General features: G+C 41.7%; 1 protein-coding gene across 1 annotated transcript; it reads right to left on the bottom strand.

Moving 5' to 3' along the window:
• Positions 1 to 934: 934 nt before the first annotated feature.
• On the bottom strand, positions 935 to 25530 carry fastk (Fas-activated serine/threonine kinase). The gene is made up of 10 exons (XM_088643304.1): positions 24989 to 25530; positions 15204 to 15984; positions 12556 to 13026; positions 11941 to 12089; positions 11155 to 11371; positions 10495 to 10654; positions 7608 to 7699; positions 6301 to 7015; positions 4985 to 5099; positions 935 to 4823 (listed from the first exon to the last, which is right to left on the bottom strand). Exons 2-10 carry the CDS (start codon positions 15937 to 15939, stop codon positions 4737 to 4739), a joined length of 2742 nt encoding a protein of 913 aa, XP_088499430.1. The 5' UTR covers positions 15940 to 15984; positions 24989 to 25530; the 3' UTR covers positions 935 to 4736.

Raw genomic sequence — 25530 nt, 5'->3', positions numbered from 1 at the left:
ACTTTAGATATTTAAAAAAGAAACCATTTGCTCAACCTGAAACATGTCATCAAAGTTCTATATCAAATAAAAGCATAGAAGAGTCAGGGATTTAAGATAAAAGCTCTTTAGCCTCAAGGCCCGATTCTATCAGTCATATTTAAGGAAGCAAGAGTGGTTATTCATAGGTCTTCTCACACATTTCTTCCATGCCACAGGAATCTGTATTAAGATTACTGCCTTCTAATTCCCTCCTATTGCTTTACATTTAATCTTTTAGCTTTGAGTATATTGTAAATCAAGTTGAAACTATTTTATTATAAGGTTATAAGTTAGGAGTAATTTTTATTTTATAAAAAATGCCAGCAGCCCTACAGTATCACCCTGCAACTCACAACTGACGTTGGTGGTGGTGGAGGAGAGAGCCCATTACCTGTAAAGCATTTGTGTCCAGAAAAAGTACTATATAAGTATAAAAACTATTTTATAAACTAAATTTTCTCCTTTGTATGGGGATTGTAATTGGTATTGGCTCTGTGCTGGTTCCTTTATTTCAGAACTCCCCTCACTCAATTGTGATAGTTTAAATATGACCAATTTGATACTTGGGAGTGGTTCATACATTGTCATTCCCACCATCAAAAATCTATTCCCTATTAAAAAAATAGTCCGAAATTACATAAATGTCAAATGCATTTCTGTATGTTTAATTTATTGGAAATAAGATACTTGATGCTATTTTTGAAACCAAGGAGTGCAGAAAAATGGCTATCCCAGCAAGCAGATCAATTATGGTGATTACAAGCCCAGCCAGAATAAAACATAGGAAATAACATGTCATCAAGACCAGGACTAGGGCAACTATCTAGATTCTTGTAAAGTAGTAAAGATTGCAGATGACAGGAGGAAACACTGTAGATGTAGTAAAGGAAAATCAAAACTAGACAATATAAAAGACTGGGTAAACACCTGGCAGATATTTAATGCAGACATGGGCAAAGCAGTTTATGCATGAAGCAAAAACAAATGATAAAAATAAGGTGGAAAACACTGAGCTTGAAATAGCTACTAATGAAAAGATTTAAGTGCTCATGTTCACATATTTCTAGAAATGATAGAGAAGAAATGAAAAAGTATAGTGTAAAAGGTGGATTTTGGAAAAACATTGTACAGTATATTGCATATAATTTTCAGCATGTTACCAAATATATTCCTGTAGTTAAATCAGGTCAGAGAAGAGCCACCAGTTGTATTCTCAGACTTAAAGATGTTGTACTCTGAATAGCAAAATGAATTGAATATTTATAGTCGAGCAGAGAGTTGATCCGTATCAAGTATTCAAAATACTTAAAGGCACTGACCAGGTTAACTCTACCAGGACTTATTCAGAATCAACAGCAAAGCAAAAAGAGGACAAAAGAGGAAACTAAGGGGCACTAATAACACTAGGCACTTTTACACAAATGGTTGCGGGAGTCGGGAACAAAATGCCCAGCTATGTTGTTGAACTGAATCTCATTATTTCTTTTGAGAAATAGCTGGATGAGTGGTTGTGATCCTCAGATTATTCAACTACTTGCATCCAAACAAGACTGGCAGGACCCAATGACTTCCTCTCATTTCCAACCTTATGTTCATAACATTGGGTTTTATGGGAGGGAATATTTAAAGGGGGAGTTAAATTAAGGTAGAGAACAGATACAAATATATGTGCTAAATGTATATATAAACGGGGTCATCAGTCCCCTCTCGCAATTCAATGCATTTCTCTGCAAACGACAAAAGGATCACAGTGAAAAATGAATCTGAACATCCTGCACGATCTAGATATAACGTGTAACATGGGGAACCACTGGCATTTCCAGCTATTAATTCTGCACTGTACCACACTACACAAGTCAAAATTCAGGATTTATAGGCTGTAGAATCATGCATAAAAACCTTGTTCAAACAATTTTCATGTGTTAGTGACCGACATGGATCTCAAACTTTCCTAACAGCTTTCTCATCTACTGGCTGGTGCTTGGTAGCAACTCTACAAATTTCCAGACTTAACACCTTTCACAAAAGGTACAATACACACAAACGACACCCCTGTTTAGCAAACCAGCACACACACGGTGAACAAAAGAAACAATCAGGGCTCTGAGGTGTCAGGGCTGGTCTTCCTCCAAGAACACTATAATGGTGATCCTCTATTGTCAAACACCCATGACGACTCACAGACTTCACATCAAGTGCAAAGTAACCCAATCCAAACCAGAACCAAATCATGATGTATGAATTGCCTAAGGCAGGAAATTTTAAAGTTCAGTACTCCAATGTCTTTCAAAAGGCATAGGTCACACAGATCAAAACCCAATAGGAAAGACCACAGGCCAAAGGTTTTTAAACATGTTCAATACTAAAAAGGGTAACACAAAAGTACTGTATGTGCAGCAATGCCATATCAGATCAACAGATGCCTGCGGGCCCTCTTACGTTCCCTTTCACAGTTGTCTTAAAAACCCAACCTGAGGTGTCATTACAAAGAGCAACAGGTAGTGTGCAGTGCCGTCCAGGAATTCTCCATTCTTCTCTTTTTTAATTCATAGCCTGTTTTCGCAATTGCAAAAAAACAATTCAAACTCCTCTCTCCCAAGGTGCATTCCACAATTTCCCCATGTTAAAAAAGGCATTGATATAAAGTTACTATTATCAATGATAAGCCACACATAAAGCAGGTCAAAACTACTACCATCACACCTTTGACGACAGCCTTAAAACTTGAAAAATCTAGGACAGCTAACAGCAATAATCATAAAGTAGCCCATAATATAGATTGCGTTTTATTTAACAAGTGTACAAGTACAACATGGAAACTAGTTCTTTCTCATTTACATCCTTCAGCTTCAGAAGGCAAAAGCAGAAACTGCAAATGTAAAAGTGTGATTTATTCTGTGTTGTACTGTTTCTCCATACCCACTCTAGGATCAGCACTTCCCCATGCAACTCAAGGATACACTCCACTGCTCTCGCAGAAGGCCTGGGATCTGCTGCATCACACAACCAGGAAGGACACTCTACACTTTCTCTTTTTTATTTTTTAATAATCTTTCATATATATATTTTTATATGTATATATAAACAAACAGACCACTCCCATTTCCCTCACCCACCCTGACAGCCCCCCCACCCAACACACACCCTCCCCACGCATCTCCCAACAGCAACAATAATTAGAATAAATTATTTCTTCCTCCACGAGTAACTACATATGAAGGTTTACTTACAGTGCAAAGCCAACGCACACAGCAAGCAGCAAAGAACCACTGTGAACGCTGTTTACGGAAACCAGAGAGTGAGTGACACTGGTACAATGAGGGTAAACCCAAAAGCAATAGCACGGCCCCTGGCGCACACCTTTCTGCTCTTTCAACTCTCCGCAACTGACCACCTCCTGCTTGCCCTTGACAGAAGCAGGGAAAATCAGGCTGAATTCACACTCAGCAGCCTTGGTAAAGCTGACAAAAACACTGAAGGATTTCAGGTTGGTCTTAAACCAAGTGCATCTGGCAAAGTTATTGTACTCCACAACTCTGAAACAGAGACAGGAGCCTTGTAGTGAAGACTCACTCCAGTGACATTAAGTAAAATTTAGTTGACTTCCATTTTGTGCATAATTTGGTCTTGAAGTACTGTGATGCAATTAAGGAACTCCAATAAGAATGTAAAGTGCAATGATAAAAAAACCATGATATAATTACAGGCCCATACAGTTGTGACCTTTAGTGGATCTGTAGTCATATTTAAAAAATACAGCAGAAAGGTTAACTTGCTTTCACTGTATATTTTTATCAGCTTGACCAAGAAGGAAACAGAAATGAACCGAATGTAGGTTTCAGTAACACTGATCAGTGGGATGTCACTGAGATGCAAACACGTCTCAGTGTTCACTGCCACAGTCCTCTTATCTTTATTGCGCGTTTAATAACAGAATGTGTTTAAAAAAAGTAGACATAAAAACTAAAACAAACATTCATAATGATAAATAACAGTAGAATTGAAAAATAATAAAATCCCAGAATTGGCTGTTGGGGTATGCTGCTTTTTACCACCAATCATGAGGAGGGCAGGAGTCATAACGGTATGAAGAAAATAAAAAATCAAAAACAAAAAGTCTCTTACGGGTCACAATACCCTTTACCTTTTCAACCTTGTCCCACTACTTCCCATGCAGGTACACCAATCATATAAAATATTAAGAAGGCGCACTTTCATGCCCATTGTCCCTCACCCACAAAGACACGTTTGATTACTGACAGTATAAATAACAGTCTTAAAGACTCTCTACACACATGCCCCAGCTGCTGTGGCCAGCGTGTCAGTATGAGCAGCGCAACTCTCAGATCTGTCAAGCACACTTCCTCCCTCTGCACCTTCAAGACCTGATTCCCCCAGCATGCTTTGCAACTGTAGCAAATACAGAATATAAAAAGGGACTTTTTACTTTAACAACCAGAAAAAAAAATCTCTAGAGAGGCAATCCAAATAAACCTCTCCTCCCCTCCCACCCCACCACATTTAAAAAGTTTTTCTGTCATCCACCATAACCATCCCCCCTACCACCACCCTCTCAAATTTCTGTACTCTACACCAACACTGCTGGTTCTGTGACTTGACAGTCTGTCAGATTGCTGTTCTTACTACTGGTGTAGTTACTGGTGAAATCAGGGTCAGGATACCCAACTCTGGCTATGCGCCACAGGCCGCCTGTGTCACAAGGGAACCTCCAGGAGCTTTTTATGCAGGTACTGTTTGACTTCCTCGATGCCATTCAGTTTCTCCAGCTCATGGTACGGCAGCTGCAGGAGACAAACAGTGCCATCAGACCAGAGTCATTGCTACCCAGAGCCACACAAAACAATTATGATAACTGCATTTACCTGGAGGGAGTCAGAATGACACTCACTGAGCTGACTAAAACAGAACATTTAAAGGGGAGGAGGAGGAATGGGTCACACACCTGTAGAATGATGTAGCCCAGCAGCTGGAGGTGCCGGTCCCTCATTGCTCGTGAGCCCACTAGCACGTCTGAGTTGTGACAGTAATGCCACTTGTCATTGACTGACATAATCACCCTAACCAGAAAGAGAAAGCAACAGAGTGAGCTGCTTTGGAGACGCACACATTTCTCCTCTCCATGCTATGAGGGGGAAAATAAGATCAATTAGATACTTGGGAATATTGCAATCAAACCACTTATTAATGTTTCTGATCTTGTAACTTTTGTAAGAACATGCTACTTAGCAAATGGAAACAGTTCATATCCTACCTTACCTGGAATTGACAGGGCTAAATCAATAATCATAGTTCTGCCCCCAGGGTGTGGTAGTAAATTTATACATTTAATAATATATACATCCGAAGAAGGCTCCACAGCCGAAACGTTGTTTCCTTTCTCCTCTTTTCAACATGGAATAAAACTTTACTTGTTCCTTGCCTACGCATACTGACGCAGCAACCTAACTGAACTATTTAATTATATTGTAGATTTCTCAGCGTCTTGTATAGAAAATACTGAAATCTGCCGATTTTGTTTTTTGGTCAAGCCAGACATTGCAAACTTGTAAATTTAACCATTTGCTCATATTTTAAATGGCCTTGAATCAATTTTGTCAAACTTGGACAGATAGGCATCTTTGTTCCTTTCTGATGTGCTTTTATCCATTAATGAAAAATACTGGTTCTTAAATTCAGCTGATTTCCCTCCCTTGTGCATATAAATTTCTAAATCTGAATACATTTCTAGTTTTTAGATTTAACAGGTGTAAACTGTGGGGCACTCACATACTTTGGCCTCTTAACAGGTTAATTAAGAGATTCATGTTTTAAATTAAAAAGATATATTTATAGATAAGGAGTAAGATAACCTCTCATTTGTTGTATTTTCTTATTCTGTGTGCAGCAAAAACAAATGGCAGTGAGAAGGGTTTTTTGTAAATAGTAAAAACGTTCTAATAGATATCTTTTGACAGAACTCATTCCAAAAGACACCAGCATGAATACTAGTCTAGGTCAGAAGCAAACAGCACTGTTAAAAACAGAAAAGGAATGCAATGGAAAGCATGCAAGCCACTAAGTCAGATATGCAAGACAGTGTGGATAAGCCAGGAGCTGTCAAGTGGCAGACCCAGAGGACAAGATCAAATGGCATCATCTCATTGATATACTTCATTGACCAACATCTTCACCAGGAGACCACTACTAGGGATCACAGCAGGAACATCTCAGAGTTGTCATAAAGGAAGTGTCAACACTTGAGCTCAAGGGCTTGCTCACCTCTTGAACTGATGTGGGTGAGGGTCCCCGGAGCCCCTCTCTGCCTCCTGTCTTCCATGCAGTTGCAGAGGAGAGGATGGCACAACAGCCCCCTCACCACCCTCAGGGTATGAGACTCCCTCGTAGAAAGTAGGAAGATCACAGTCAGGACCTGGAGCCACTCCCCCTACTGTCCCCTCATCGTCCAGGATCTTCCCGATTGGGAACTGGAAGAGGGAAGTGGAAGACAGGACTGAGGAGCACTCAGTACCTCCTGTACCACCAGCCCCAGGGGCTCCAGCCTGGGCCAGGCAGTCCGAGGGGCTGCTGAGGGTGGAGCTGTCCTGACTCTCCAGGGACTGCTCCTTGGCCAAACTGGCATAGTAATCAGAAGTGGGGTAGTAGGGGTTGTAGTCCAGCGGGTTCCCCCCATTGGGCCCTCCTCTCTGGGCAGCAGGGGCAGGGGGGGGCTGGGGGCGCATGCGGTGTGAAAGGAAAGCCGCTTCTGTTGACACCAGCTCCTCAGCCCCTCTCTTCTCTGTGCCATCTTCCAAAGGGGAGAAGGGAGAGAACTTCTGGAAGTCGGAGGTCAGGGTTGCCACTGATGACTGGCCCTCAGGTGGCTTTGGGGCCACAGCAACCGTAGGGGTGCATGACGTGCCCATGCCCACTGCACTCCCTCCCCCAGACTTGATTGGGAGCACGCTGCCCGTGCTGTCAATCCACAGGAGGAAATCTGTGGAAAAAATGCAGGAACTTTTCAGAAATTAGGCAGTATGTCTGAAAGGGAAATTTATAGTCTTGGCAGAATTCAGATTCACAGAGCAAAAGAGGCAAAAACACTTTGCTTTTAGTTAATGTGATTGTCTTAATTCACTTCAATAAAAATCAAGTTTATTAAAGTTTTTTGCCAATCTCCTGAATTTACTTTTCTCTGTACAGCAAATAATCTGCATATAAAATGTTAAATTTGTCAATACAACTTATAGCTAAAATTGCCTGGAACCCACTGTGAAACTTTCACAGAATACATTATGCAGTACACAGAAAACGTAACTTGCAAAGCCTACAAAGGAAAGTCTTAATGAAATTCACTTAAAATATTCAAATCTAAAAATTAAATAATGCTAAAAGACTTTACTCACTGACTCACTGGGCAGCTGGTTCCAAAAAAAGAAATTAAGCTTTGAAATACAATGGTTTACCATGTACTAGCTCTTTTCAGTTTGTATTTAATTACTGATTTTTGAGGTGTTGGGTGATCCCCCTCCCTCAAACGCAAGCTCACAAATGCGAGGGGAGGAGCAGCCTCAGCCTGGAGCCTCTACCTGTGTAGTACCCTGGGGCCAGCACCTCATCCTGCTTGTAGCTCTGCTCCCCGAGCAGCTGCCTGAGAGCCTCTGCCACCAGGCCCTTGTAGCTGAAAGAGAGAGCACAAGCCAGTCAGCTGAACGCAGCTTTCATGGACTTGAAAAACATCAGTACTTTCCCTTGTGTCTTGTTCATTATTCATTTACCATCACATTCATTTTAAATCTGCTACAAACATTGCAGAGTGGAAAACACTTCTTGAACATTGCTATTAACCTCCATTTTCTTGTTAGTTATCAAACATCCATGCAAAAACAAGCTGAAAATTCCAGGGAATGCCAATGACTCCCTCTTTGTTCCTCAAGTTCTTCCCTGAAGAGCCATGACAGGAATGACATTAATTAACAAACCACCGCACTGCAGGCAACCCAAAGGGAAGCATACACTGAAATTCAACCCACTGTCAGCACCCTCATAACAGCAACCCAGCTAACAACTACTGACTGAGTACTAACAGGCCAGTTTCTTCAAAGACTGGAGAGCAGTGCAACAATCAGTAAATAGCAGCCACAGTACAGCTATGGGGTGGATCAACACAACCAAGCAATGTAGATGAACTGTGCAAACTGTTAACAGGAGATCTCTCTACTGCCTGGCACTGATTAACTGTATGGGAGCATGAGCTCAAGATGCCAACATCTGTATAAACAAAGGTCCCCTATAACAAATACTATTTTATTCAACTATAAAGTAATCTTTATACACTTTCTGTAACACAGTACTGTTTGTATGACATATTATACAAATTTAAACTTTATTAGACTATTGTACTCTCAATTTTTTGTATTATGTACTTATTTTCTTTCAATAATTTCAATACCATATACTGTAAAGATACATGAAAATAACACATGGGTGTTCTATTTTTTCATTCCTTGAAGTTAACTGAGAACAAATTATAACACACTTATTAAAATGAGAACAATCAAGACCTGGAGATGCTTTATACAGCAAAGCATTTACAAGGGCAATTTGAGAGGACCAACTTGCTAGAGGGTATAATAGCAACATCCCAACAGGAATTAGAGCCTTTGACCCTCGAATTCAGAGTCCAGAGCCCTAATCACTAGTCTTCACTGCTGCCTAATCCTCTCTCACAACATGAGACCAACCAGTGGTGGTTCAATACATTGCTTGCTCCAGGTTGCAATAAAATGGGCTCACTGTTGTAGCGGCAATGCTTGTTAATAAGACAGAATTAAGTGTTGCTGTGCTTTCCCAAATGAGGCCCCATCTCCCTCTTCATCTCTGTGGTGCAGCCACAGAGAAGCTATTCATGCAGGCTGATTTAAAGATGTTTTCTTTTGATAAGGGACAGCTCCCAAATGGGGATGCTAAGCCTGGCTATCATGATCAATGGTCATCCATTTGCGCCTATTTGTCTAGGGAGTGCCAGATGGACATCTGGACTGCATTCCTAGGTGTCAGGAGTAAGTGACTCATATCTCACCTTGATCAACCAATCAGTGACTGGTAGGGCCGAGTAACCCACGTGGAATTCTGATGCCCATGAAACTTTCAGCCAATGAACGAGCTGAAGTTCCTCCAGGTGAAAACAGGCAACACAGAGAGCCTGTAGGACTATTTCGGACAATTCTAAAGGGAATTCAAAGGAGAATTCCAGGGCAGGACGGCCCAGGAGCAGAAGGCTCCCAAGGGCAGGACATTCTCGCAGCGCGCCTCCTGACCATCCTGAAACTTAGCCCGGCCCGGACCACTACGGAACGGCCAGGATGTCCGAGTGCCAGAACTTTCCTTTGTTCTAAGAGTCGAGAGCGGAGGTTGCCAGAGAGTAACCAGAGGATCCACCCGAGGTTAGCATCAGCAGCAAGCCTCGTGAACAGGTTGGAACTGTGGACAGCTGAATCACTATTCAGAACTAGCTCTTCATCAGGAACGAACCGGTCCTCTTCCTGACTTGCTGGGACCCACAGTCATCTTTTCTCCTGTGCGCAAACTTTGCTAGTTAAAGCCAACACTAACTAGCCGGTCAGTGAGCATCTGCAGTGCACCGTCGCAAGCCGCACAGCACAGACTGGCACCGAGCCAGAGAGCGTGGATTGGACAGTAACAGCCTGCAACTGTTTCTTTGTGCCCGCAGAAGATCTGAATCCCCAGAGATTGGATGAGTATTCAATTTCACTGCATTACTGCTCGAGAATTCAATTGTTATCCCAACCAGTTGATATCAATTTAATTCCTCAGAGTTATGTACTTGTTTTGAGTATCTAATGTAGAAGTTATAACCAAGTTCATTTACGAAACGGTCTAAATGAATGATATACTGAACGTATGTCCTCTTGATATATGTAACTCTTTGTAACTGACTGAATATATACCTTTTGTAATCTGATAACCCTCTCGATAAGATCTGTTAGGTTTACATGCATATTCTATGTATTAATAAATGTATCCTCGTGTATTAGTACCTGTGTGTGTGTTGTTTGAGTTATATCGCATGGTTGGATTATAAAGCCATTAAAAGAATAATTTTGTGATTTACTGCTACAATTAATAATTGTCCCAGTAAATAATAATAATAAACTTTATTTTATATAGCGCCTTTAAAGGTGGCTTCTCATACCCTACAGAACTGGTGCCTTCAGAGAGCACACTACACTGTGAATTATGGATACGTCACCGTAGTCAATACTGTAATATTTTTGACGAAAGTAGTTTACTTTGAATTACTGTGCTGTTTGGGATTTTAATCTACTCCACTTTGAACTACAAACCCAACCCCGACAACATCTGATCCCATTAGTCACGGATTCATTTCCGTGAAGGCCTGGGACCTTGCCGTAGCTCCTTGTAGTGTTGCAAGCAGGGACAGCAAACACTGACCTGTACTTGCGGTTGACTTCATCTGCAGTCAGTGCATGGTCGAACATGAGCACCTTGTGCGTCTCCTGCAGTCGGGGTCCAGAGTAATCTCGGTACTCCAGCTCCACAGCGGCATCTAGTAGAGATAGGTACCGCCGCACAATCAGGGCGTAAGGGCTGTCTGTGGAGATGCCAGGAGAAGAAGAATGAAGGTCTTTTGAGTCAGATACAAAGATCCAATCAGACTTTCAAAAGCCTGAAAGAAGGGAAATATGCCCAGTGAACACAAATGAGTAAAGATAATGTATCTGTAAAAGAAAACAGCAGACAACTCTTTACTGAAAAGTGTGTAGACAACATTAAATTTCAACATACTAAGGTTAAAACAATCATTTTCTACCTGCTTACTCCTGCTGAGGGTCACAGTGGTAACAGGCTGAGCAGAGTAAACCACACTTCCCTTTCCACAGGAAGTCACCAGCTACTGAGAGACTCTGTGGTGTCCCCAGTCCAGCCGACAGATTTAATTCCTCCAGCGTGTCTTGGGTCTGCCTAAACTGCCTCTCTCCTCACACTGTCACAGAGAGCCTAGTAACCCTAGGGAGAAACCTCATTTCCACCACTTGTACCCGCAATCTCATTGAGTCCCTACCCAAAGCTCGGGGGCTTTGTTGCACTCACTGGTGACATTGCTGATGAAAGAGTTTGAGAAGACGCGGTGCAGCACCAGGCCAGGGAAGTGACCCAGCTGGAACAGAGACATGAGGATGTTCACGGTAGCCAGTGGCGAGCTCATGGCCTTCAGCTCCAGTACAGCCTCCAGCTTGGCAAAGAACTGCGTCTCGTTTGAGGGCCGGTAACTCATGCGGCTAAAGGGGAACACCAGCTTCTGGATAACCTGCAGAAAAAAGAAACAGAGGTCAGTCATTCAACCACATTCAACTTTGACATCTAAAAAGGCAGAACAAACATATGTGACACTTTACTATATCTTCATATTAGTATTTCTGAGGAAAAGAAACATGTGATAACACCACACTTCTTTATACAGCTTTTTGAACAATTAGGTGTTCAAATTCCATTTATGTTTTCAGCAAATAAACTATAAACCAGTGTTTTCAGATAACACTCAGAATTCATTTCTTACTCCTTAGTTTACAGTCTAATTTCTGTTTTTCTCAAGGTTTTGTTTTTGCTTAGCAAAGAATTTCCATTGTTTGTCTGGCCTATTGACTAAAGAAAACATGGTACCTTTGAAAAAGCTGCAAAACAGAGACCTTTTAGCTTGAATGTTTTTATTCAGAGTATTTTTTTCCTGAAATGAAAGGTTTAAAGGAAATTTTGCAATTCTCTCCTAACATAAAACTGGGAATACAGTTCAAAACAAAACTTGTGTACACTTAACAACAACTTAATACTAATGCACGGTTTTCAGAAGGACAGAAAGATGTGCTCGACAGGCTGTACCTTACTGTCCAAATACTCTCCCTTCTTGACCAGGAACTCTGCAATGGTGTCCAGCAGCTTGGTCTCCCTCAGTCTGTGCCGGGCAATGTACTTTGCAATCAGGGCCATGGTGTAGGGTGTGATACTTTCCACCTTCTTTGGGAGCTCCTCTGCCAAAGACAGGGATGGGGCAGGCATCAGTACACAGGCCTCAGGTTTACAAGAGCAATTTTGTATAAAAGGGTTTCTTTGAAACACTTAAAAGATCACAATTTTATAAAATATTTTTTTAACTCAGCTTCACAATAGCTTCTCAGTAAAAATGCTAAAATGTATGATGTACTGACTAATCCATGTGTGTGGTGTATACGTATTTGAATTCAGTGTGTGCCCAACCTCAGGTTAGCTGGCGCCTTGGCTGGAGGTCAAGGTGACATCCGTGAAGCTATGGGGAATTATCACTTTCTAATTTCTTTGTCTGTACAGTAATGTTAAAGAAAAAAACAAACTCAGAAGCCAATAGTTCTCAGGAATTAAAAAGAACCTAGTAAGAACAGGTTCTTGCCAGAATGTCAGAAAAACAACAGTACACAAGAAATTTAAGATTACAACAAATCAAACAAAACTAATATATACCAGCTAAGCTGCTGACAAATTTCTCCTGACGGTTCTGGTAGAAGAGGTGAGAGCTGAAGATGAGCTCCAGGGACTTGTTGCTGGCCTCGCGGGCGCAGGCTGACAACATCTCGTCCAGCAGCGCCATCTCGTGGTCACGCACGCTGCTCACACTGGCCAGGGTATGTTTCACCAGCCGCAGGATCTTGCGGTTGGCTAGCAGCTGCTCTGGTGTGTAGCCATCGGCCTGTAGGGCACGCCACTTCAGCCGGTAGTAGGAGAGCAGCAGGAAGAGTGTCTGAGGGTGGCGCTCACGCTCAATGTTCTTCTCCAGCCCTGACAGGCAGGACTCAATAAGGGGGTGCTGGCTGGAGGGGTGGAGTTTCATGCTGCTGCTGAACACCATGGAGATGTCCTTCTGGTTGAACTGGGAGAGTCGCCCACGAGACTCCTCCTCCAGCACTTGCACAATCTGAGAGTCACTGGGCAGACCTGTAGAGAGACAGGAAGGGAAAATAAGTAAATGACGCATAGACAGAGAGGCCACAAGGGAGAAGAAATAGATAAATCAAGCAAGTGAGACGGACAACTATCATAACTTTTACGCTATATTTCAGATGAACCTTCATTAAAAAATGACAGATGACTTCGAAGGGGTTTTGTAAAGATTTTGAGTTTCATTTGATTATCATATAGAACACAGTATTGAAAAAAATCAAAGTCAAGTAAAATCTCTATCTGGATTCACATGGGTTACTTTGGGGTAATCTGAAGTCCTCAAAAACAGCAAATTTGCAAATGCAGGACTAAATACCTTATAGGGAAAAACTGAGCTCCATAGCTCATAAATGATAACTATTTCAGAAATAGTGTATTTATTTTTAGTATTTTCTAATGAAAATGGATACGGTAAACTTAAAACAAAGCATTGTTTTCCCTCTATATAATATAGGCTACAGCATGAGCAAACAAAAAAATAAGATTATAGCTTACTCTGTATTAGTTTGTTTTTGCATTCTTATTAGAGTGCACACTTTATATTATACTTCTTGTTTTTACTATTATAAATGCAGCACTACTGCCCTGTAATAAAGTCTATTGCAGCAAAGTAATAAAAAAAGTGGTCAAAGAATTTTGTTCGAACAGGCAAAGAAGTGAATGTTAATGTTCACAAATATCAAGGTTCAAGGTGTACAGGTACAAATTTGTATATAAGACTATGGTGGGACTCGATTCAAATATTTAAAAAATCCTCAAAACTAGTCAACCTAACAACTCAGAATCAACAGTGCAACAAACCAGGGGACAAAATGGGAACTGTAAGAATATAAGGCACATTTTAACAAAGGGTTGAGAGAGGCTGGACCGCTTGTTTCAAACATGCCATCGATGTAGATACCCTGCCTTCTCTCAAGAGACAGCTGGATGAGATTCTGATAGGTTGGATACTTCAGCTAGTGGACAAAAAATTGAAAAGAGGGACACTGAAAACAAGGGCTAACACAGATGTTGCTCGTGTGTTAAGAAAATAGTCCAGTATATCCATGTATGAAAATGCTGGACAGACCTGGTTTCTAATAATTATGGTTGGCATGGCTGCAAGAAGAGACTTCAGTGACTTTGAAAGAAGGGTGATTATTGGAGGGAGTCTAGCAGGCACTTCAGTTGCTGATGTTTCATGAGCAACAGTGTGTAAGGCGATGTCAGCATTGAATCTGGGGGAAAAGACCAAGGACTAAGGACACCTGGGGGTCAACATGCAGACTCCAATATCATGATGTCTCTGCATTCATTCAAAGCGCAAGGCTAAACAGTTGAGCAACTGCAGATCAATTCACTGCAAATTTCAACCTGGGCCTCAAGCAGCCAGTTTCATAAAAAATGTTCTGCCGAAAACTCCACAAACCAGGACAACAAAGTCTGCAGCAGTGCACAAACCAGTCATCACGTTGTAATGCACATTTACAGCTGGAGAAATGTGATATGGACAGATGAATCGTCTTTGACAAACAAGTGCACATGTGGCACCAACTTAAAGACCTCTATAGCCCTGAGTACTTGGCTCCAACAGTGAAGGGTTTTGGGGTTCTATAATATTATGGGGCACATTTTCTTGTCATGGTATGAGTACTCATTCCCTCAGAAAGCAATATCAATGCCAATCACTGAATGACAACCTTCGTCCCATGAAGAATGTACCATTTCTTTCCTACCAGGAAGGGTGTCCTCCAGGATGATAATACATCCATCCACACGGCACATATGGTCACCCAACGGTTTGATGAGCACGACAGCCATGTTACCCATATGTCACCGCCATTCTTAAGTCACTAGATCTGAACCCAGTGGAGCATTTATGACATTCTCGAAGACTCTATATCACAGCACCTACAGGCCATACTGGATACACTACATGTGATAGCACAACACCCTGTTAAGGGACTTAAATTAGCATTTCCATTTTTTTGTCCACTCCCTGAAGATGGGCCAAATGGCTTCCTCTCATTTTTTACATTCACACTGCAAAGCCATTTCACTGATGTTTAGCCATGGTTGCAATGGCTTTGCTGGCTTTTAAATTAAAATGATTTAAACATAAATTGCTCATTTGTCACTCAAAAAACCAATCTGGCTTGTATTCCCCTCCACACCAGTGAGCTCTTACTCACCCAGTGCAGCGACAGCATACAGGCAGTTGACAATGCTGAAGTTGTCAAACTTGGCACAGTCGCTCACAATGGCATCACAGAGCGTCTGGAAGTCCTGGTGCTCGGAGATCTGCCTGTAGTGGCTTTCCCCTACAGCAGTCCCTGAAGGCGAGGCCAGGGCACCCCCACCGCCTCCTGTCGCCATCGCCGTGGTCTGCTGCTGCTGCAGGAGTTGCCCGATCTTCTGCAGAGCGATGGGATAGTGGTTGTAGGATATTTTGCCAGGGTTCTGCGTGACCCAGCGCAGCACCTCATCTACGCTGCGCGAGCGATCAATGAGCCGCTTCATGGTGAAGAAAGTGTCGTAGCTCATCTTCTCGTGGATGAAGTTCCAGGTCTTCTTCTTGCTGTGGTGTGGGTGATGGTGAGGTGGAAGGGGATGGGCATGAGAGTGATAGTGATGGTGATTCTGGTAGTGGGCCCGGAGCCCATCAAGTCTGCCCTGATAGACGGCAGGCTGGAAGTTTTGTGGGTGAGGGAGGGTGTGGTGATGGTTGTCTAAAACTGGCAGCCCTCCCCCCACTAGACCCGCCCGCCGGCCCGGCTTGCCTCCCCCGCTGCTGTTGTAGTAGCGGGCGGCGTACATGCTGGCAGGCGTGACAAGGGCACTAGTGCCCAGGAGGCCCTGAGGGCCGGAGCGCACAAGGCTGGCTGTCCCGCACGTTAGGGGGCCGAGCTGAGAGGGCAGCCGCAGCATGGTACACAGAGCACGCCGAGAGAGGAAGAGTAAAGCGCGCTGAACCTGGAGAGAGAGGGGGGAGACAATAAAACAAAGAAAAACAATAAGATAAGATAAATAAGGTAATAGAAATATGCACTTGAGAGCTTTGTCAAAACAAGGACTGAGAGAAGAAAAATGGGTAAACCACCAAGCAGATTAGTTACAGACCACAATTAGCATTTGTGATTAAGGGCCAATTGGACTAAGAAAAAAAAAACAGAAGAAACACAGGTTTCCCAGGACCAAGACTGAGAACCACTGGTTTACAGAATCTCCACATGCTCCTGTGTACATGACAAGACAAGCACATGAACACATCCAAACGCACTCAAACTTAACCTCCCATAGACAGACCTAGACACAGGCACTCCCATCAACACCACCTCGCTGTCTCTCTGGCTCACAGGAACAGACTGCCACTTGTGTACCTCAGCTATAACCAGACTCCTAAAACAAGCCCTGAGCAATTTTCTTCTTACCACAATTATTAGCCCTGTTTTATATTCCCATTTTTATGCATCCATATGCTTTTAACTCAATTCATTTAGCATCTTCTCTAAAAGCCCTTAAATGACAGTTAATTGTCAGCTGTAGTGCAGTTAATCATAAAGTCATAAAAAAATAAAGGTCACCAGTTAACACACAACTGCAATTTTAAGGAATTTAAAATGATTTCTCTGTTTGAACAGAAATAAAAAAACATTTAATACTGAACTTTATCCTCCAACAACAGTTTATTACAATACTATACACCCCCACCACAATACAGTTTTAGCTATTAAACATTATGCTTGACCTTGATTTGTATTTTATTTTATATTAAACGTTTACAGTGAACTGTTAAGCAGTGTAGCAAACATTTTTGGTGCTCACACTGGACAGCTATTATAGACTATGGATAACTTAAGTTGATTGTGTCCGGTATCTCAGCCCAGAGAGCAGAAGTGGTTTGAACCAAGGCACAGCAATAAGTAATGAGATCCTGGAAACAATCAGCACAGTAGAATGCTTTCAGGGAGCAAGCTAGGGCAGATGTGCAATTGGAGAGCAGAAAAATAAGTCACGGGGCCTACTGCCAACACCTCACATCTGAGCCAGGACCATGAAGAGAAACCCATCCACGCAATAATGAGCGAACAAAGGACAGCTCTCCAACAAGCACCGCTTACACTATTAACACTCTCTTTTTCCCGGGGCACTTAGAACTGTGCTCCTTTGGCGCAGTCTTGCCTGCCTGTACTTCAACCTCATGTTCAGAATTATGTAACAATCAAAAACAAGGAAAAAACGTTCTGGCCAAATTAGTCCATATCCAGAAAGTTCACACTGCTGACACCCTTCCCAGCAGGCACACTGCTGTGGACAAACAGGCAGCTAAAAGCTGTAGAGGAACACCTGTAAAGCACAGTGGATTTCTAGTATACTAATTTTGCTTTAGGTGGGAAAAGAGGGAAAAATGGAGTTCGAGCCGATTTGCCTTCCTGCATCGTGGAAACCCCTCTCGGACTAGGGGGAGACCATCAAGTCTGAACCTGGCCCTCCAGACATGGAGTAATTAGACATGGCAAGACAGGGAGCATGCCTGCCTTAAGTCACTGAAGCAATGAGGCAAAAAGGGAATTTAGCATTCCATTCTGCAACAATGTCAAAAACACAAAAAAATAATCTGTATTTTTCATTTTTTTTCAAGTATTTGACAACATTATGTAGTTCAATTCAGAGGTCCAGACACGTGAGCAAGTTTCCCCTTCATACAGCACAACCAGCCCTGGGTGGGACAAACAAGACCCCTGGATCAGTTACAAGGCTATTTCAGGAAGCTCAACCCTGAAAGACACATAGCCGCTCTAGACGGCATTGCAGCTCAACAAGAGCGCCAGCTGCTGAGCAATACCTCCAGTATCAGAGTAGACTGCAAGAAGAGAAGGAAAGCACCTTTTCTTTAGAAAAAACTTGAGCCCTCGCTGAAGTGAGTGACACAGAAGTCAGTATCTATTACTCTCATAGAACAAACAGCTTCTTCAACTCTTTCATACTTGCTATACATACTACTACTTCAATTACTACTGCTAGTGAAAGGGAAAGAAATAATTCTAGAAAATGTAGAGGACTGCAACCACTAATTACCAAAAAGCAATGTCATTTTGGACATGTGGCTATTTAAATACAGTGTTAAATTGCTTTAATTGTAAATTATATATTAATTCTAAATTAATTCTAACTGAACTTAATATTCACCTAAAATATGCTTGTTGCATTATATTTCAAACCCTTTGCCGATACTGGCAACCCACTGAAGCTTAAGCAGGTGTGAGCCTGGCCAGTACCTAGTTGGGAGATCTCCTGGGAAAGCTAAGGTTGCTGCTGGAAGAGGTATTCGTGGGAAAGTAAAGGGATGCTTACCCTGTGTTCTGTGTGGGACTGAACACCCCAGTATACCGATGGTGACACTATACTGTAAAAAAGGTGCTCTCCTTCAGATGAGATGAGGTCCTGACTCTCCATGGTCATTAAAAATCCCAGGGCATTTCTTGAAAAGAGTAGGGGTGTTACCCCGGTGTCCTGGCCAAATTGTTCCTGGCCTTTACCAGTCATGTCCTCCTAATAAGGGTGGATGCTGCAAATTGGTTATGGTGGTGGAGGGGAGTCCCAATTACCTGTAAAGCGCTTTGAGTCAAGTGTCCAAAAAGTGTTATATAAGTGAATGGAATTATTATTAGTGCATTTTAACTACCATTCCACTAGAACAGTGGTTCTCAAACTTTTTGGACCAAGTACCACCCCTAATCCAACCAAAGCATCCAAGTACCACCTACAAGTCATCTTCTCATAGGAACCCCAGAAATTCTCAATGACCAACATGAGCGCGCGTGCACACACTCACACATACATATAATAAATATTATAATAATAAACTTTATTTGATATAGCGCCTTTAAAGGTGGCTTCTGAAAGTGTTTTACAGAAAAGAAAAAACATTAACAACAACTAATAAAAAAGCACCATTTCAGTGAGAGGGGTGAGCCTGTTTAGTTGAGCCAAGCAGATGTGAATTAATTTTTCGAGCCTTGATACAATTTACAACAGAGTCTAACAGATATTAAATCGTCAGGCATTTTCTTGACGGCAAAGGTCTCGCGGTGGATGTTGTAATGCGTACATTAATTTCTGGAGCAACCTCTCTAATTCGTGCAACTACACCGTTATGTCGGCTTGACATTGCTCTAGCGCCGTCTGTACAAACTCAGACGCATTTTATCCAGTCGAGGCCATTCTCTTCGATTAATTCATTTAGAAGCTGAAATATGTGCTCTCCTGTAGTTCCTGTTGGTAGCGGTTTACAGAACAGAAAGTCTTCATGGGACATGCCCTCAAACCCGTATCTAACGTAAACGAGCAAATTGGCCAAATCGACTACAGACTCATCTAATTGCAGTGAAAAACATCTGCTCATCTTAACACGCTCTATAAGTGTACTTTTGATATAATCCTTCATTTCAATAATTATATGAATGACTGTGTCTTTCAGGGGGAGGGGGGCAGCAGGTCGAGCTGTTTAGCAGCTTTTTCTCTACACATAATACGTGTCAGCTCTTTTGCCAACGGTAAATAAGGTTCTTCAAAAATAGTGTAGCTTACCTGCTTTAGCAATCCGCAAGCTTGCATTTTTCCGCGTTTCCGTTTTTATTTCCATATTTATTTAAAGTTTTTATTTCATGCGCATGGGAGCGAAACACAGAGACGCTCGGTGTATTTTTCTCAAATTAGAACAGTTCTTAAATATTTTTCTGTTATCACGCTTTCGTGTGCTCACAAGATTACCTGCGTTCGTAGCACGTATTTCTATGCATTCCTGTGTTTACAACGTTAGCATTGTTCCAAAATCACGCACATTCTCCTTTCTCCTTTGCTGGAGATACAGTAGCTTTTTTTAAATACAATTGGTCACTTGCATCCGTAGCACGCATTCCTATAGAGTGGTATAGAATTACAGAGTATCTCTTGTTTCCACTGAAGTATTAGCGCGCACTGTATCGTAGTACGTAGGCTGCGTATTCGACACGTATTAAAATACAAAATATGAAAACCCGTCCCGATTTTTTCAGCGCACACGACACAGTTCCAGGGTAATTTGGCGTACTACTTGGCGGCACTCCATGTACCACTGCCAGTACGCGTACCACAGTTTGAGAACCACTGCACTAGAAGATCCTACTGTTGGCACTGTAAGATGAATAAGCATTCAGTATTGTTGTGGATTATCTTTGTTTACACAAACTATTGGTGAATAAGTCTGCTGGAGCGCAAGGCCTGGGGTAAGACCACCCAAGTCAGTTCTGCCTCTGTCAATATCTCAGATGGAGGAAATGGTGTACCTGCCAACTTTGCAGATTCAATCTCAAATCTAGAACTTGACTAGTGCTACTGAGGCAGGACATTTAACTTGCACTCTTGGGTCAGGTACATGCAAGAAACCCTTTAAGAGTCAGTGTTTAGTTGGTAAAGTTGAAATTTTTAATTGCCAAAAAAGTTAACTCTGTAAGTGACAAACTGGTTCACAGAGATGAACTGCCTGGTCAAAATGCAGCATCTTACCGACAAAGGCTGGGGAAGCAGAAAAGCTCACTGTGCTCAAGGGCTCTGAGAACAGAAGGTTTCAACACTCTAGAGACTCCTGGGGACTGATGTCACCATCACAGCCTCACCCATTACCATGAGACCAGTTCACAGAGAGTAATGCACACTCAGTAACAGCAAGGCCCTCCACATGCACAATAAAAACAGGAAAGAAATGTGGAAGTCACAATGAATAAATTAAACAAAATACTTCAGCCACCCTTTTCACAGAAATGATCGCCTACTTAGTTACCACTCCATACATCAGCTTTCCTTTTAAATTTCAGTCTTTTCCTTTTCTTAGAATTTGGAATAGCCCTGCTCAGAACTGAATCCCTTCAGCAATCTGGGAACCAATGTCTAAAAAACTTTTTCAGACAAAAAAAAGCACCAAGTTACTGAAGACACCAGGCAACAAGCTCTCGCTACCAGAAGAAAATGTCTTGGCAACAGACAACTCAGAAACCAGGTGACAGAAAAAGAAACACTGGCTGCTGCCCAGTTTCAATTAGTGAGCCTAATAATATTTTATAACTTGACACCATTCCACAAGGTATCCTCTAACACACAGTCATCCCCAGAGATACCTGTGTTAAGCCAAAGGGCTTTGATGACATAACACTAATACAGTCTTAACTAATTAAGCTAAAGATGTCAGAAATAGAGGACACTATTAAACACGAGAACTCAGTCTCTCAGAAGGGCACCTGGGCTCTCACTAGGCCCCGCAGCAATGCTGTGCAGTGTGCTTTGTGGTGGCCTGAGAAGATGAATCAATGCAACTCGACTTTCCCTCCTTTGCAAATGGGAAGACCGGATGATCAACATGTTGTCACGAGTGACTAATGTTATGTTAAACATTAGTCACTGGAACCTCTAAATGAAATGCACTACTAACTAGCTAAGCTCAAGAGCACACTTCAGTGAATACAGAACACTTTTAGACATTGAGAATGGAACTCATTCATTACTATAACAAAGATGTCATCTACTCATAGAATTCATGCTGGAGTCTCAACTAAGTGCTGAGAGAAGACAAACCAACATTCTAACTATACAACAGTACTCGCCTTGTCTATAAAATACATCTTAAATCTTCTAAAAAGAAAACAAAGTGTGTGAACTAGCTCAAGGGTTTACACTTACAATACAAAGTATTCTGCACTGGGAGATATTGCAGCACTTCTTTCACAACCACTTGGCCTTTGTACCGATCTCTGACAATGCAAACAAGTCTAAAAACACTTGAGCAGGGGTTTCTCATCAATTTTTCCATTCATGTAAATTATTACTTTATGATTGGCCAATTAAGCATGTCATTCATGAAACCTATTTTTCTTTTAATAAGTACAGAAGAGCCCCATGCACCACCAGCCCTCAGACCTAATTCAGAAACAAAGGCACTGCCCATAGCACTGAGAAGCACATGTTATTATTATGCCAGAGATAAGGTGTAAAACAAGTTTTTGAATAGAACAGTGATCCTCAGCTCCATGCTCAGCAGATGCTCATTTGTTATAGGCAAGAGTCAGTGCTGCAACACTGTGACATCTGATGACATTCAGAGCCAATGCATCACAAACACTGCCATTCCTATGAATCATGAAAAGTGAAGATCAGGGGCTGGGAGGATGAAGGGAACATAACACAGGCTATAGTGATTTCTCATCAAAGCCACACCTTACTGTCCAAGAGCTTGCAGTTGATAACACTAAGTAAGGTTAATAATCCGGCTCTAAATCGCCAGTGATTCAAAACAGTAGCTGAACACAAGATCAGCAGGATGGGAGGTGACACTGCAATGGGTAAGAGGCTTCCTTTGATCACAGAGATGGGCCTGTAACAAACTGGGACAGTCAATATTGGAAAAAAGAGTGAGGAGTGCAAATGGGAGATTCTACATTACAAAAAGAGTTTGGCATTAATAGGTATATCTACCATCACACTTTAAAATACATTGAATTTATTTCAGAGGTCGATATTTAATTAAATGTTTTAATAGACATTGTGAAACATGAAATAAATGCTGAACAGACCTAAAATCAAAGATGGAAATGTTTAGGTATAAACACAGTATTTTTTGTAATTAGAAAATAAAATCTACTCACATTTAACTTTGTTTCTCTCAAACAGACCGGTTCTTTTAAATTAATTAAGACAGTAACCTAGAGCTGCCATGTCTGACTAAGCCACAACAGAACGGTGTTTACTACTTACTTGATTTATCTACTTCTCTCACTTGGTAAGGGATTCGTCTGCAACTGGGGCACTGCTGTAACTACTTGCCACTCCTTTTCGGTCAGCTATTTTCTTGTGTCATCTCTTTTTTAAGTAGGCCCCCCTAACTTGTTTATGATTTCATGATGCCATACAGTTCTACATCCTCAATACCATTCATCTGATGGCCTCTTCAAACACTATGGTCCTTTGAACAGATTTCATGACTCAAGACTAGAGATTACAGCAAGAGCCACAGCCCAGCAGGGTTAAGGGATCACCCTTAAAACCCCCAAATCAAAATGATGTGTTCAATTACAGAGTTTAAAGATGCACTGAAATGAATCTGCTATCACCCTGTAGCTCTCAAGAAACACAGCTAGCCATTCCTGCTTTAAATAAATTAAGGTCCAAGCCTTCACAAATTGATAATTTAAGGGTGATGTGCAAGACCAGGGTTGGCCACCCATGGACTACAGGATCAATAATAAGGCAGATCAACATTTAAGGCTATAACAGACTTGGATCAAACATCTCCCAGCCTACAGGCTCTTCCTGATGACAGAATGAAATATTAGTCTACTCCAAGGTGATTAACAGCCAGGGCCACGTTGTGTGAAAATGGTATATACTTCCAATGCACAGCATCTGGATCCTTTTTAGGTTTTACGAGCTGCAGGCTCCTTGAGCCAAACAACAGGTTCTGGCTCTATTCAACTTCTCACCTTATTTTGAGTAAACTGGGCTAGGCTTATGTTTTCAGTTATAGTGCAGCTTTGCTGCTTTATAAGCACTGTAGGTCAAAAGCGTGCAGCTCATAAAACATTGAACAGATCAAACGGTAATGGAATTTGGGGGCTTATTTATTTAGAGTATAGGGTCTAACTGCATTCTATTCTCAGCTCTCCGTTCTAAGTTTTATCTTCATGTGCTTCACCTAGGTAACTATGTCAGGAGTGGAACAGCAAATCATGACACCCCAATATACCATCCTCTACTCAACATGAAGGTACACCACTTTCTTCTTTTAATGACTGGTCTAAACATTATTTAAAGGAATAAATTATTGGCTTAACTAGCAATAAAACAAAGTTCCAAGGACGAAGTAAAATTTCATTAAGTTAATGGCCATTTTTGAAAACTTTTGATTACTTCATTTAGTGCTATAAGTTAACTCTTCTCTTACCCCACTGCCCACAGATAAAAGAAAAGCACACAAAAATGGTCCTCAATATGAAGAAACGCTATCAATAAAACACCGAAAAGGTTAACTAGAAACATGCTACTTACAATGTTCTTCAGAGCCATTAAATCACCAAAGTCACCCGTCTTCAGCCGCGGGTAAAAGACTATTCTTTCAGCGTTGCCTTAATTCGTACTGCTTAGCTAGATAGTAATTTGTCTCTAAAACAAGTAATGTTCTAAAAAAATGCCAAAAGAGCAACACCATGCTTTAAAAGCCGCTGCTTTTAACGTTTAACGCTGTGGTGGTGTCCGGCAGTAAGCGCTGACACTTGAAGGCTTAAAGCTATTTACAAAAAACAAAACTTCACATGAAACACATCAAGCCCCGCAGTCACTATGGTCGCACGTGTCTAGGGAGAATGCGAAAGACGTCTTGTACTTTACGATTTTGTTTGGTTTTCGATTGCACACAACAAAAGCCGAACCCACTCCACCTCCTAGAGCATACAAGTTTGCACAACACTTCTTTTGTCAGAACGGACAACGAGATGAACACACCATCTCACTCTTGGGCCTCGGTGTGATTAAATAACACTACATTAATCCAAATTATTTGTTGGTGGTAAAGATATACATTTGAAATATCAGGCCCTAAAATACCTTAAACAGTTATTTAAAATAAAAACACAAGCTTTACATTTTACTGATGTGGAGTTGCTTTTTCAGACACTGCAGCTTTTAGTTTTATCTTATATCAAACCAGAACCTACGACACCCCAGTTCTCTAAACCACCTTTACAAGCCTTCTAGAGAACGCACTGGAACCTAAAGGCATGAACATCCTAAAGGAAGAACACGGGAAAAGCATCTAATGCGATTCACACATCAAGATCCTAGGTGTTATTGTGCAGTCTGAAAGCGTGTCGTGAGATAGCACCGGTCGTGGAGCTACAGCTTCTCCGATACAACCCGCAATGCATGGCTGGGAATCAAGGGGTGTACTTACATATTGGCCGGAACGCGGTCTGCTGCCTGGCGTTGGGGGTGTTTCAATCAGTCCATTTCCAGAAGTCGCAGCACACCGCACTTTCTCCTTACAGAGTAAAAAACTACCACTTTTAAAATACCTTGACACTCCCCTTAGACAAATTATCTCCTTACAGGTTGCAACTCAGTTCTATCAACCTTTTTCCAACCGTAATAAATTAAAAAGGCAACCTACAATGGGCGTCTGAATTGTTATTATTATGTTATGCTATAATTTCTGAACACTGAAAACATCAAAAAGCGCCGCACACAGAACTGAAGTCCCAAACAGAAAATATGTCTGGGTAAGATATATATGCTTGCTCTGTTAAGGTCAATGACTATTATCCAATGCAACGCGTATATGAAATATAATAACAGCACCCCCCCCCAAATATTATTCATATGAGTTATTTTACACCCTCCTAACCCCCTATTTCGGTCTCGGTTTCTTCCCTCCCCTGGTCTCAATCCTCCACCGCTAACCCGGTGACCGCCATCTTCCCGGCAGCCATCAGGACC

This window comes from Lepisosteus platostomus, chromosome 8 (assembly GCF_059453375.1).
Source record: "Lepisosteus platostomus isolate fLepPlt1 chromosome 8, fLepPlt1.hap1, whole genome shotgun sequence".
In the NCBI taxonomy this organism is placed as follows: Eukaryota; Metazoa; Chordata; class Actinopteri; order Semionotiformes; family Lepisosteidae; genus Lepisosteus; species Lepisosteus platostomus.
Note: the sequence above shows the minus strand (reverse complement) of the source record. Positions and strands in the feature narration are given on the sequence as shown.